The following is a 14,400-nucleotide window of genomic DNA, read 5'->3' as shown; positions in this document are numbered from 1 at the left end:
GGGTTTCGCTCTTGGGACAAAGGCCTGGCTCGTGCGCGGGGCGGGGCCACGGCCCCAGAAGAGAGCTAGCAGAGCGGCGGCTTTGCACAGGGGTTCAAGAGTGTGGTGGAGCCAGAGGGCCGCAGGGGGGCGGGGCTGCCTTCGTCTGGCCGTCGGCTGCCTGCGAAACGCGGACCGGGTGATGCCCCAGGAGAAACCACTCTAGTAGTTCCGCTCGGAGGGCGGAAGTGCGCGTCTCAGTGTGTGCGGCTGACCAGTTAGCGACATGGTGGCGCCCGTGCTGGAGACTTCTCACGTGTTTTGCTGCCCAAACCGTGTGCGGGGAGTCCTGAACTGGAGCTCTGGGCCCAGAGGACTTCTGGCCTTTGGCACGTCCTGCTCCGTGGTGCTCTATGACCCCGTGGTAAGAGGTCGCTGGACCCCTGGCCCTTGTGCTTTTGAGGTTGAACCTGTGGACGTGCACCGGGCGCGCTGTAGTTGCCGCCCCAGACCTAGGAGGCGAGTCGGGTCGTCTCAGGGGAGCGGGGTTTGGGCTCAGTCTCCAGTGGACCTGTCGGACTCGCTCCTCGCCCCTCACCCTTCGCCGTCTCACGCGTGGCGTCATCCTAGGGTCATTGCTGCCTATCACCTGCCAGTAACTTGTTAGTCGCAGACAGAAACCCGAATGATGAGAATCTTACCTGAAGCCTTCTTTGGGGAACTGTAGTACCGTTAATCAATTTGGGTTTTAAAACAATTGAAATTTATATGTAAATTAAAACCATCATCCCACAGGTGCGATCTCATTTCTGTGTTTCCTTCAGTTTTGGTTCATGAACTTTTGTTGTATTGAATTTCAAGGAAATGTTACCTGTGTTTTAGCTACGGGAATGAACATTTTAGAGAAAGTGATAGTTTGGGGGGAAGATCATAGGGGATGGGGATCCTAAGCCCTGGTTAGAAGGCGGGACTTTCCTCGACTTCACCCAGTCGATTATTTTCTTGGCGCTTTCCTTACCATTTTTCTCCAGTGAATAGTTTTTGTATCCTCCCCAGAATTCATTGTAACCCCATTCCCACTGGCTAATTTAGGTCGATACAGTTAGTCTTGCATCTCAAAAGGAGGCTCAGTATAAAAAATAAAATGTTGAAAATTAAAATACAATGTAGGAGATGGCTATATGTATTTCTGATCATACTGCTTTATTGATTTGATTAAAAATTTCATTATTGGCCAGGAGCGTGTCTCATGTCTGTAATCCTGGCACTTTGGGAGGCAGAAGTGGGAGCATTGCTTGAGTCCAGGAGTTCGAGACCAGTTTAGGCAACAGAGCGAGACCCCCAGTCTACAAAAAGTTAAAAAAAAAAAAAAAAAGCTGGGTGTGGTGGCGTGCGCCTATAGTCCCAGCTACTCGGGAGGTTGAAGTGAGAGGATCGCTTGAGCTCAGGAGTTTGAGGCTGCAGCGGAGTGGGATCACACCACCGGACTCCAGCCTGGGCAACAGAGCCAGACCCTATCTCAAAAAAAAAAAAAAAATTATTCTCACACCCTTTGCAGATTCAAATATATATATGAAATATTTTTATCCACATTACCCCATCTTGAGCTTGCTTGCCTCTTCCTGGTTTTTGTTTCTTGTTATTTGCATACTTGAATGGCAAGAGAAAGTGCAAAAAACAAGGGTAAACTTTAAAGGGACCATGAGGCAAGGACCGGCTGTAGAATGGGAGAGACCACAGCAGGCTCTCCATCATCTCCCACAGCGTCTGCTCATCCAGCACCGTGAGCGCGGAGCCTTGCGGCATTGCGGCACAGTTCCGCCATGGCTGGGCACTGGGAGGACCCTAGGAGGGCGGCTCTGGGGGTGGAGTTGTCAGGGAAGCAGGAGCCCGGGAGAGCCAGGGTGACACCATTTTAAAATCAACTCCGTCGTAAAATTAGCAAGGCACACTCTTTGCCAGTCAACCCACGGTCCTGAGATGTTTACGGCAGAGGAAGCAGCTTGGTAACGCCTGCAAGGACAAACTCCCACAACGAAAAATGTCCAGATGCCCCGATATCACAGGACAAGATCTGCTTTTAAGATGATTATACTCATGCTTTGATGTACTTACACACTGAAATGAAATTCTGATTCAGCTGTAGAATCCCATCTTTTTGCAGCAGTTGAAGGGATTTGTTCCCATGTATTCCATCAGATTTTAAATCATAACCTGGTGGCTGAGCTAGTGAATTTTAGCCTATTGACAAAGAAGTGTTGAGCCTAAAAAGTACTTTGTCCTGTTAAATATTTGCTGGTTGGGCTTTTTTTTTTTTTTTTTTTGGAGTGTAGTGACACAATCTCTGCTCAGTGCAACCTGCAACTTCCACCTCCCAAAATCAAGTGATTCTTGTGCCTCAGCCTCCCTAGTAGCAGGGATTACAGGTGTGCACCACCACACCTGGCCAATTTTTGTGTGTTTTTTTTTTTGTTTGTTTTTTGTTTTTTTTTTTTTTTTGAGACGGAGTCTTGCTCTGTAGCCCGGGCTGGAGTGCAGTGGCCGGATCTCAGCTCACTGCAAGCTCCGCCTCCCGGGTTTAGGCCATTCTCCTGCCTCAGCCTCCGGAGTAGCTGGGACTACAGGCGCCCGCCACCTCGCCCCGCTAGTTTTTTGTATTTTTAGTAGAGACGGGGTTTCACGGTGTTAGCCAGGATGGTCTCGATCTCCTGACCTCGTGATCCGCCCGTCTCGGCCTCCCAAAGTGCTAGGATTACAGGCTTGAGCCACCGCGCCCGGCCCAATTTTTGTGTTTTTAGTAGAGACGGGTTTTACCACATTGGCCAGGCTGGTCTCAAACTCCAGGCCTCCCAAAGTGCTGGGATTAAAGGCATGAGCCACCGCACCTGGCCTCGATTGAACTTTTAAGTAAATATGGGAATAAAAGCATGTCAAATGCTAAAATAAAGTTTTGGGAATGATGCTCATTCAGCAAATCTTCGACAACCATCTGTGGGTTGGCCCTGGGCTGAGTGATGATGACACAAGGTAATGAGTGGTAACTTGTGGCCACCAAGAAATTCTCAGTCTAGTGGGAGAGACGGTGAAATACAGTAAATTGCTTTCCAGCCTCAAATAACCTATATGTAAAATATATTAGTTTATGCACATTTGCCTTTTTCTTAGCCATGAGAATTCTAGTTGGTATATAAGCAGATAACAAAGCCATTGCCATTGACAACAGATAGAGAAAGGGGCTGTAAAGAGGAAGGTGCGGTAGTCACAGTTAAAATCTTTAGTGATGTGTGAAGTATGAGACCTCCAAGTGTGGGGTGAGGTTGGTGAAAGCAACCTGTTGAGGATCTGTGGGGAGCCTGGCAATAGGCCCTGTAGGAATCTGATGTGTGAGGACTTTAGTAGTTGTGGCCTTGTGACATTGTGCCACTGGGTCTGAAAAACCCACCATCTCATTGACCATGGCATGCAAAGTGAACTGTGCTTGTACCCATTAATCACAGATTCCTCTATTGAAGGGCTTTTTTTTTTTTTTTTTGTCAGAGAAACCCTCAGATTGGTGCAAGCATAGTAGGCCTACTTCCACAAGGAAGCAGCTACTTGTCTAGCTTGGTGTGTCAGGACAGGCTGCCCAGGTGAGAGGGATTGGGCATTGTAGGAGAGTGAGCAAAAGCAGGTGGATGCAGACCCAAGAGTTCAGTGTAATGGGAGTACAGAATGCTGGGAATGTGGAGTCTCAAGAAAGGCAGGACTGATTTAGAGGAATGGATAACTTAAGCCATGGTTAAAAGTTTATGGATTGAAGAAGGCAAATCTGTTTGATGTAATCCTGATGTTTTTACTAGTATCGAAAACACTGAAATCTGTTTTTACTTACTTATTAATTTTTCTGTAGGATAAATTCCAGTTTACTAACTGGTATTTTCTTCTTTAAAGAAAAGGGTTGTTGTTACCAACCTGAATGGTCACACTGCCCGAGTCAATTGCATACAGTGGATTTGTAAACAGGATGGCTGTAAGTATTAACCAGATTGTTAAAGTTGATCTCAATTGCTTTCTGATAAAGTATGGTTAGCTATTTTTTTCTCATCACTTCTCTTAATTTAGCATCACCTTATATGATGTTATACAATCGGAGAAGCAGAAGAAAAATGGTATTCTCAGTGAGAAATCTGAACTGTATTTTTACTTCGTAGCAGTTGAAGCTTGGATTATACAGCAGTGCTTAGGATGAGGGTAGTGCAGCCCTAGACTTGGGCAGGATCCCGTCCCACTTCCCCAGTTGCCCATAACCTTTGTTAAAAAACTTGTAAGCAGGGCCTAGACTGAGGCTATGTTTCAGAGACTTGGTTTCTTGGTCTGTTTCTGCCATAAACAAGCTATTGCTTTTTCTTTTTATTCTTTTTTCTTTTATTTATTTAAAATTTTAGATTTTTTTTTTGCCAACTGGTTGGAGACGAGAATATTTATTTTTTTTAGAGACAGGATCTCACTTGTTGCCCAAGCTGGAATGCAGTGGCTCCATCAGAGTTCCCTGCAATAGCTGGGACCACAAGTGTGTGGCACCATACCTCTCTAGGTTTTTAGTTTTTTTTTTTTTTTTTGAGACGAAGTCTCACTCTGTCCCCCAGGCTAGAGTGCAGTGGCGCGATCTCGGCTAACTGCAAGCTCCACCTCCCAGGTTCACACCATTCTCCCTCCTTGCTGTGTAGCCCAGGCTTGTCTCATACCCCTAACCTCAAGCAGTCTTCCCTCCTTAGCCTCCCAAAGTGCTGGGATTATAGGATGAGCTACTATACCCGGCCAGCTATTGCTTTTTTAGGCAAGACATTACATCTCTACTGACCCTAGTTTGCCCATCTGAAATAATAACATCTGAAACGTAAAAGATCAGACTAGATCAAGAGTGTCTTAGAGGTTTGTAAGACCTATGAGATCAAATTATTTTCATAATGATATCAAGAAGTTATTCACAGTATTCATTCTTATTCTGTCATGAATGTACAGTGTTTTCCAGCAGCCACATGATGTGTGATACTGCAGCAGATTAAATACAGAAGCAGATAGGAAAATCCAGCTATATTCTAATAAAATCATATGTTAAAGAGATTTGTAGGAGTGTAAAATAGTTCCTCTCTTTCATTAAGTTTTTGTTTTGGAAACCATTGGGGTTTTTCCCCATCAAAATGTTATATATGTTCACACATCATGGAACCCTAAGTAAATGGTTAAATACATATTTTTCGTATTTCTCAGTTTTAATTTCTAATGTGGTTAATATTGGTACATATGGTTCATATAATCAAAAGCTTTTTGGGGTCCTCAAAAATTGTAAGACTGTAAAGGAATTCTAAGACCAACAGTTTTGAAAATTTCTGGGCAAGATTATCTTCAGGTCTCTTCCCTCTCTTAAGATTCTGACTCCAGAATTTTCAGTTAAAATATTGGTTGCCTTTAGATGGTGCTCTCAAAATCCTATGATATTTCTTTAGTTGCTTTAAATATACCTACTGCAGTGTAGTTATGGGTTCTGAATTAGTTTTATTTTTCATTCCACACTCATTTGAGGGCATTTTGAGCCAGGCACAAATACAAAGTTTTCTGAATTATTAAGACTTTGCTATGATTTTATAAATGATGTTTAAAAAAGTTTAATAAGCTACTTATTTCATTTGGTTCTGTAGGATTAGTCACGTGTTAGGTCAATAAAAATCATTAAATGGTACAAGGGATGACTGTTAGTGTGGATAATAAAACATAATTGCAATTATATTAATTGCCACCAGATAACATCAAAGACTGACTCTCAGAATAGGAATTTGTTATAAAATATTAATTTAGGCTTGTATGTTTTATCTTCCTTTTAAAAGTGAGGTTACATAAAATGAATTGCTTGTGTATTACCGTAATCTATAACTATTATGATTGATTTCCTTTAATTGAACTGTCAGATAATGCAGATAGCCTTTCCAACCATTTGTCAGTGATATATAAAATTTTAATATCATTTGGTATTTTTAATATGTCTGAATTTTAACATTACTTTTATGTATAGACATTCTTAAAATCATATAGTTAGTTAAGTGGCTTAATTACTGTGACGCATGAAGTTGAGGCCCATGATCACAGTTGGCTGGCAGCAGAGTTAGGACATGAACCTGGGCCTTCTGAGTTCAAATCTAATGCTCTTTAGTCCAGCTGCTTCCCTGAAACAAATAAAAAGAAAATCCAAACCCAAATTAGGTTATTTACCCCTTTTTTTGGGTACTACTTTTTCTTCTGTTATCACTGAGAAGTTGCAAGTGTTTAAAAGATCTATTTTGAAGTAGGTCTCTAATTTCAACAATAAGTCATATTCTTGGTAGTAGCACCTGACTACAATGTTTCATATAATGTTCCTGCCAAGAGTGTTTAGCCTGTATCTAATCATGAGGAAACAATCAAACAGATTGAGGGACATTCTGCAAAATAACTGCTGGCTACTATCATTGTCACAAAATTGAGGGGGACTAGGAAACTATTCTAGATAAAAGGAGACTAAAAAGGTGTGATATCCAAACATTCAGTGTATTTCTTTAGATTCTGAATCCCAAACAAAAATAGTTTTGAAAGGCATTCCTGAGACAATTAGGACATTTTAATATGGACAGTATATTATATAATAATACTTATCAATGTTAGAATTTTTGAATGTGATAATTGTATTGAGGTAATATAGGAGAATATTTTCGTCCTTAGGAGATGTATGGTCTTTGAGGATCAGAGATCACAGTGTCTGCCACTTACATTTAAGTAGTTTGCCTCCTAAAAAATGTGTATGTGTACGTATATAGAGGAAGAGTAAGATATTAAGCAAATATGGCAAAATGTTACCAGTTTGTGAATCTAGGTAGAGGGTACAGGGGTATTGTTTTTTGGTGTAGCTTGGAAATTTTAAAACATTGCAGAAAAAATGAATAAAGATATTTACTGAGATATAATTTTTTTCAGCCCCTTCTACTGAATTAGTTTCTGGAGGATCTGATAATCAAGTGATTCACTGGGAAATAGAGGATAATCAGGTGGGTAGACATGTTTATAATCATAAGAAATGACTTTTTTTGTTTGTTTGTTTTTTAAGAGGTAGAGTCTCACTCTGTCACCCAGGCTGACGTGCAGTTGTGCAATCGTAGCTCACCTCAGCCTGCTAAGTAGCTGGGACTACAGGTGCCTGACACCATGCCTGGCTGATTTTTGCGTGTGTGTGTGTTTTTTGTTTTTTGTTTTGTAGAGATGGGGTCTTACTTTGTTGCCCAGGCTGGTCTCAGAAGTGACTTTTATGTTTACTTTTATTTTTAATTTTTTTCTTCAACTGTGTTGTTCTTTTATGAAGTTAATCTTGCTCATCAGCAACACAAATGCTGTGTCTTTTGTACTACACAGGCCCCGTACCCTTTGCTCTGATTTCTACTCCCATATTTGTATGCTGTTAACTGTCTCTGTGAATTTCCTGTCATTTTGGAATAATTTTCAAACTATTCTTACTTGGGCTGATCTGTTTTCAATGCTTGTGGCATACGAATATAGATTTACAAGACTCTCCTCAGTGCCACCCCACCCTTCTGTCTTGTTATGTTTTTAAAAATTCTCTGATTAAGCTATAACTGTGCTTAAAGATGTGAAATGAGTATTTTCAATAGATTTAATTTTTTTAGGGGGTAATGTCAGACTTGTTTAAAAAAAAAGATTATAAATACGAAAAGTACAAAGAAGGAAAAACCTATACAAAATCTGAGCAGAGTGAACTTTCTGAAGAATGTCATTCCACGTCTCTAGTTATATGTGTATAATTATGCATAACAGAAATTATATTGTATCCGAGGATTTTTTAAGCGTTTTTGAGGTGAGATCTGGCTGTGTTGCCCAGGCTGGAGTGCAGTGGCTGTTCATAGGTAAGATGATAGTGCACTATAGCCAAGGACTCCTGGACTCAGGTGATACTCCTACCTCAGCCTCCCAAGTAACTGGGACTGCTGGCACACAGCACTGCACCTGGCTTAAGTGTTTTTTCCAAGAAGTCAAAGGCTAATCATTCTAAAGAAAGTTAGTGTACAGACCCTTATACATGAGTATTATGTGCACCTTCTTTAGCGGCAGAATTCTGTTTTAAGTATTAGAATTGGAAAAACAAATGAGGAGACATTTAAGGAACGCGACTATTTCAGCAGACAGTTTATAGAAGATACCTTTTGAAAGAAGTGGTGGAATGTCACACATTTGAAACTTAAAAAAAGATGAACCCAAAACATCAGTAGAAGGGATGCCAGAGGGAATAATCTTGATGGCAAGTAGATAGACTTGATAAGCAAATGGGATTTCCCACTTCTCTTTGCTTTTTTTCTGTTTTGCAGTCCTACTTGAATTAGGCAAGTATCATGAGTAGATGCTAAAAGTACTTAGTACAAGTTTGATGGGGAATAGAATGTTTACTCAGTGCCAAAGTATACTCATATTATCACCAAAAAAAAAAAATTAACATCACAGTGAAGAAAACTGGCAGACAATACTTCTACTAAATATGAAGGTTAACATCACTAAAACTTGGACAGACTGAAACCATGTGCCTCCTGATGGGATGTGCTTATGTAGTAATGCTGTCAAAATGTATATTCTGAGTCTCTTCATAATGAAAATCACATAATCCAAAAAGAGGAACATTCCACAAAGTTGACCTATATTCTTCAGAATACCTATTATCTTCTCAGAGTAGATTCCTAGATATGAGATTGCTGTGTCACAGGGTGTTTACATTTTGTGTGTTGTTAACATGGTCAGACAGACTTCTTGAAAAGTTTTATTCTTTTCAACTTAGAGGACCTATTTTTGGCTCAGCCGTTTTATTGGCATCTTTATCCAATTAAATAAAGGTTAAAAAAAATCCTTTTTTTTTTTTCCACAACGCTTCTGTCATTCTCTCTGATTCAGCTTTTAAAAGCAGTCCATCTTCAAGGCCATGAAGGACCTGTTTATGCGGTGCATGCTGTTTACCAGAGGAGGACCTCAGATCCTGCATTATGTACACTGATCGTTTCTGCAGCTGCAGATTCTGCTGTTCGACTTTGGTCTAAAAAGGGTTCAGAAGGTAGGTTTGGAGACATGATAATCCAGACAAACGAAATAATATTTAACAAATGAATGACGAGCAGAAGAGCATATATATATATTTTTAAAACTTTCAAGCAACTTTAAAAATACTCTAATTCTAATCTAAATTTTTCTTTTGCACTTATTTAAAATTCTCTATACCATAACTTTTTCATGTAAGTCATTTTGCTCTCTGTAACATCGTTAAAATTTGGCCATTTAACTTCACATGGTCAGTGGGGGCTCAGGATTGACTTCTCTCATCTCCCTTCTGCTACCTGGGGCTGTGATGATGCTATCCAACCTGTCTAGTTGGATAAGCTCTGAGGTAGTTGTTCATTGTGTTTTTTATTATTTCTTAGTAACGTGCCTTCAGACTTTAAACTTTGGAAATGGATTTGCTCTGGCTCTCTGCTTGTCTTTTTTGCCAAATACTGATGGTGAGTATCCTGTTAAATATATATTAAAAGAGCAGTATATTTGCATATTGTCATATGATTAGAACCTAAAAGAAATGTATTGGGTCTTAATTTTGTATCTAAATGTTTCTGTGAAACAAGATGTGAATAACATACTTTTATCATAATATTCAAGTGATCTGAGTATAGAACATAAAGTTAAGGGCTTATTAGGATTTTGATAGCTATTGATAATTTAAGTGACTTACTATATTCTTAAGAGTGATACTGTTAGTTATCAAATATACTGTGGATGTGTATGGATCTATGGACATGTATGGAATGAGAGGAAAGTATCTCATTCTTTAGAAGGTGAAGGTCTGGGGTAAGTTGAAAAAGTTTTGAATGAAGGTGGCATTTCTCTCAGAATGATGGCCCCTTCACATCCCGCATAATGACATTTTGCCCAAGACCATTTAAAATCTGCAAACAGAAAAATTTCCCTTTTGCTGTGAAACCTATCTGTACTTATCTTTGAGTATCTTCTACAAAGATAATAGCCAGTGTGAGTGAGTCAGCCTCTTTGCCTCCACAGTTACCTGGAAGACAGGCCAGGTGAAAAGAGGCAGGGCCTGGAAGCCACCAGCCTCTCTCGCCCTCTGTAGCAGGAGCTGCAACTCCATGGTTTCATGTTATGTTCCATTTTGTGCAAGGCTCTGTAGAAGGGGAAGCTGCACACATTCTGGCATCATAACAGAATTTCATTTCTTCCATCTGCATTCAGGCCAAGTAACTGGAGTTTTGTTTTTATTGTTTTTCTTTTTTTTGTAGTTGATCTAAAGTAAGAAAATCTTTGAAAAACACACTTGGTGGCAAGGCATGTCCTTAGAGAAAGTCTCTACTATTTCTAGCAGAATCATCAGGGCTGCCCTTTGGCAATGCAAATTATTAATGATTTTTTATCTTATTAAAATAATTTAACAGTCACATCTTTCATAGCTTTTTAAAATTTTTAAATTTAAAATTTATTTATTTTTTAGAGATAAGGTCTCATTTTGTCACTCAGGCTTGAGTGCAGTGGTGATCTATAGCTCACTGCAGCCTCAAACTCCTAGGCTCAGGTGATTTTCCCACCTCAGCCAAGTAGCTGGGACTACAAGCATGCTCCACTATACCCAGCTAATTTTTTTATTCTTGTAGAGACAGGGTCTGTTTATGTTGCCCAGTCTGGTCTTGGACTCCTGGCTTGAAGTGGTTCTCCTGTCTCAGCCTCCCAAAGTGCTGGGATCACAGACATGAACCACTGTGTCTGGATCCCCTTGCATAGCTTTTTAAATTTTTTATTTTATTTTTTTGACACAGGGTCTCATTCTGTTGCTCAGGTTGGAGTGCAGTGGTGCTATCACAGCTCACCTCAGCCCCCTGAGTAGCTGGGACTCCAAGCACATGCCACCATGCCTAATTGCCTTGTATAGCTTTTTAGCCACATGCTTAATTACGTGCTCTTTTATTTATTTTTATTTTTATTTCTATTTTTTGGGATGGAGTCTTGCTCCATTGCCCAGGCTGGAGTGCAGTGGTGCGATCTCGGCTCACTGCAATCTCTGCCTCCTGGGTTTAAGTAATTTTCCTGCTTCAGCCTCCTGAGTAACTGGGATTACAGGCATATGCCACCACGCCCAGATAATTTTTGTATTTTTGGTAGAGACGGTTTTGTCATGTTGGCCAGGCTGGTCTCAAATTCCTGACCTCAGGTGATCCGCCCACCTCAGCCTCCCAAAGGATCACGCCCTAGGATTACAGGCATGAGCGACTGCACCCAGCCTTTTATTTTGTTTTAAACAAAGTAAAACATAACATTTATTTTGTTTTAAACAAAATAAAACATAATTCAAACAAAACATAAGGTCCTCAAATTAACAAACATACCCTTAAATCTGTGTGCATTAGCCATGATGCTAGGGCTCATAGTAGCTGTTCATTATTTAGTTGTCTTAACAACCTTTCCTCTTGGTCTTCGGGCTGACATGGTGAAAATACTCTCTAGTTGCTCTCAAGCGTAATTTTCACTTCTATCATAAATGTCATAGAATGGAGAGAAGGACTGGATTCTTATTTAATAGTCATTATAATTACCAAGTAACCACTGAATAGATCATTTGAGTGTTCATTTTATTCCTGCAGACATTTATTGAGCATTTTCAATTATTCATATAGTGGTGTGGGAAATTGAAGTCAGGATTCTTTACCTAGCGCTTACAATCCAGTACAGCTGATAATCATAACATGTAGTGGAATAGGGAACTCACAGTGAAGCCTGTTTTTTTTTCCCCAGTACCAATATTAGCATGTGGCGATGATGATTGCAGAATTCACTTATTTGCTCAACAAAATGATCAGGTAATAATGTTTATTAAGAGGCTAGAATTATATTCTGCTTAGTTATATCTCAATACGGACTATATCCAGATTATAGAATTTTAGAGAATGTTCTAATCTAAACCAAAATAATCCAGTAGAATCTTTTTTTGATAGTCCTCTGTTAAGATGGTTGTCTACTCTGAACACCAAGTAACCACTGCCTTGATCATCAGGCTCAGAGTTGTTAGGGGGAAACAGGTCATTAGGTAGGGGAGGAGAGATGGAAGATGCTGTGGTAGTTGTTTTTCTCTTAAAAATTTAAACAAGATACAACATACGTACAGTGAAGCATTCCTAGAAGTATTTATTTGCCCTTCTGAGCTTTACTTAGATTTTAAGTGATTAAACTAAAGGAGAGAAATTTAGAAAGGGATTGGTTAACTCTAAACTCACTTATTTAATAGTGAGGATACTTGTTTCTTTGCATTCTGTAAGAAGGTTAAAAATGGTTGTGAAAGTTCAGCTATTCAACTTTTTTTTTTTTTTTTTTTTTGAGACAGAGTCTTGTTCTGTCTCCTGGGCTGGTGCAGTGGTGAGAACATGCGTCACTGTAATCTTGACTTCCTAGGCTCAAGCAGTCCTCCTGCCTCAGCCTCCTGTGTAGTTGAGACCACAGGCATGTATCACCATGCCTGGCTAATTTTAAAATTCTTTGTAGACACAGGGTCTCACTTTATTGCCCAGGCTGGTCTCAGTCTCCTGGCCTGAAGTGATAGTCCCACCTCCTCAGCCTCCCAAGGTATTAGGATTATAGATGTGAGCCACTGCCCAACCCACCTGTTTTTCTATATTATATCTACAGTATGTATCATTTTATATCATAAACATTTAAAATACTTGAGATTACAAATATTATATTATCTACTCTGAGGTGCTCCAGTTAGTGATTTAGATATCATGTGATGGGTTTTTCATTCCCAAAGGAATGCTTTTTCCTGTCTAATCAAATAGTGTTCTCAGTAAAAGAGCAATGCAGTAGGATTGTCTGAGACCAAATGATGTCACTGGTATACATGAAGATGTTAAATTCTTATAGCAAGCCCAATGATTTTTATCTTACTAGTTTCAGAAAGTGCTTTCTCTCTGTGGACATGAGGATTGGATTAGAGGAGTGGAATGGGCAGCCTTTGGTCAGTATGAAATTTTGCTAATGCACATACAGTGGGAACAAGTATGTGTTACTTCCAATAAAGCAGCCTTTTATGTTTTAATTTTTAAGTTTTCTTTGTATGTTATGTTTTTCTATTGTCCCAATTAGAAAGGAGGATGCTTATCCCTTCTGTTAATTGCTAGTTGGGTGGTAGATGATTAAATAAATTGATATTTATTAGATGACACTAGCTGTCTTGTTCACCTGCAGACCTTCTTGAAAAGTTCTTTGTAGAACTTAGTAGACTATATATGAGTATTACATGTTATAAACATGTATTAGCATTGTATGCATATTTTTCAATGTCACTAAAAATGAATATAGATCAAATGAATTGGAGGGTAAGGAAACAAAGTGTTTTTTTGGGGGGAAATTAGAAATATATATATTATAGAGAAAAAAGTCTTATACATAAACTTCACAATATGTTTTAAAATTAATATTTAATATTATTTTTTAATTAGGTAGAGATCTTTTCCTAGCAAGCTGTTCACAAGATTGCCTAATAAGAATATGGAAGCTGTATATAAAGTCAACATCTTCAGAAACTCAGGATGCCGATAACATAAGACTGAAAGAAAATACTTTTACCATAGAAAATGAAAGTGAGTAATAATGAAAATATCTGATAGAACAATACTTAGGTCTCTTAGTTGGTTGATTTTTTTTTCACCACCCACCTATGTGAAGGTTAGTTTTTCACAAGTGTTAGATTCCTAGATTCCTATTACTTTTTTCTTTCTTTCTTTTTTTTTTTTTTTTGAGACAGAGTTTCGCTTCTTCCCCTAGGCTGGAGTGCAGTGGCGTGATCTTGGCTCACTGTGACCTCTGCCTCCCGGGTTTGAGCAATTCTCCTGCCTCAGCCTCCCAGGTAGCTGGGATTACAGGCACGCATCACCATGCCTAGCTAATTTTATTGTATTTTTAGTAGAAATGGGGTTTCACCATGTTAGCCAGTCCGGTCTTGAACTTCTGACCTCAGGTGATCTGCCTGCCTCAGCCTCCCAAAGTGCTGGGATTACAGGTGTGAGCCGCTGTGCCTGACCTCTTTTTGTTTTTTTTTGAGACATCTTACCCAGGCTGGAGTGCACTGGTATAATCACAGCTCACTGCAGCCTTGAACTCCTTGGCTCAAATGGCTTAGCTTCCTGAGTAGCGAGGACTACGCCATCACACCCAGCTAATTTTTAATTTTTTTTGTAGTGATGGAGTCCTGCTATGTTGCCCAGGCTGTTTTTCAACTACTGGCCTCAAATGATCCTTCCACCTTGGTGTCCTAAAGTGTTGGGATTACAGTTGTGGGCCACCATTCTTGGCGTGATACTTTGTATTTTC

General features: G+C 39.7%; 1 protein-coding gene across 3 annotated transcripts in view; it reads left to right on the top strand.

Moving 5' to 3' along the window:
- The first annotated feature begins 122 nt into the window (after positions 1-122).
- LOC105498916 (elongator acetyltransferase complex subunit 2) overlaps positions 123-14,400 on the top strand; it is a 43,010-nt gene continuing 28,732 nt past the window's right edge. For all 3 annotated transcript variants that reach the window (XR_011616942.1, XR_011616941.1, XM_011771302.3), the window contains exons 1-8: positions 123-403; positions 3,910-3,988; positions 6,964-7,034; positions 8,938-9,094; positions 9,459-9,536; positions 11,830-11,894; positions 12,979-13,045; positions 13,530-13,670. Coding sequence is in view for 1 of the 3 variants with exons in the window: in XM_011771302.3 (XP_011769604.2) it covers positions 266-403; positions 3,910-3,988; positions 6,964-7,034; positions 8,938-9,094; positions 9,459-9,536; positions 11,830-11,894; positions 12,979-13,045; positions 13,530-13,670 (796 nt within the window). In the remaining 2 variants the exon portion in view is untranslated. The remainder of the gene's footprint in view (positions 404-3,909; positions 3,989-6,963; positions 7,035-8,937; positions 9,095-9,458; positions 9,537-11,829; positions 11,895-12,978; positions 13,046-13,529; positions 13,671-14,400) is intronic.

This window comes from Macaca nemestrina, chromosome 19 (assembly GCF_043159975.1).
Source record: "Macaca nemestrina isolate mMacNem1 chromosome 19, mMacNem.hap1, whole genome shotgun sequence".
Taxonomy (NCBI): domain Eukaryota; kingdom Metazoa; phylum Chordata; class Mammalia; order Primates; family Cercopithecidae; genus Macaca; species Macaca nemestrina.
The sequence above is the reverse complement of the archived record's forward strand: the minus strand, read 5'-3'. Positions and strand labels throughout refer to the sequence as shown.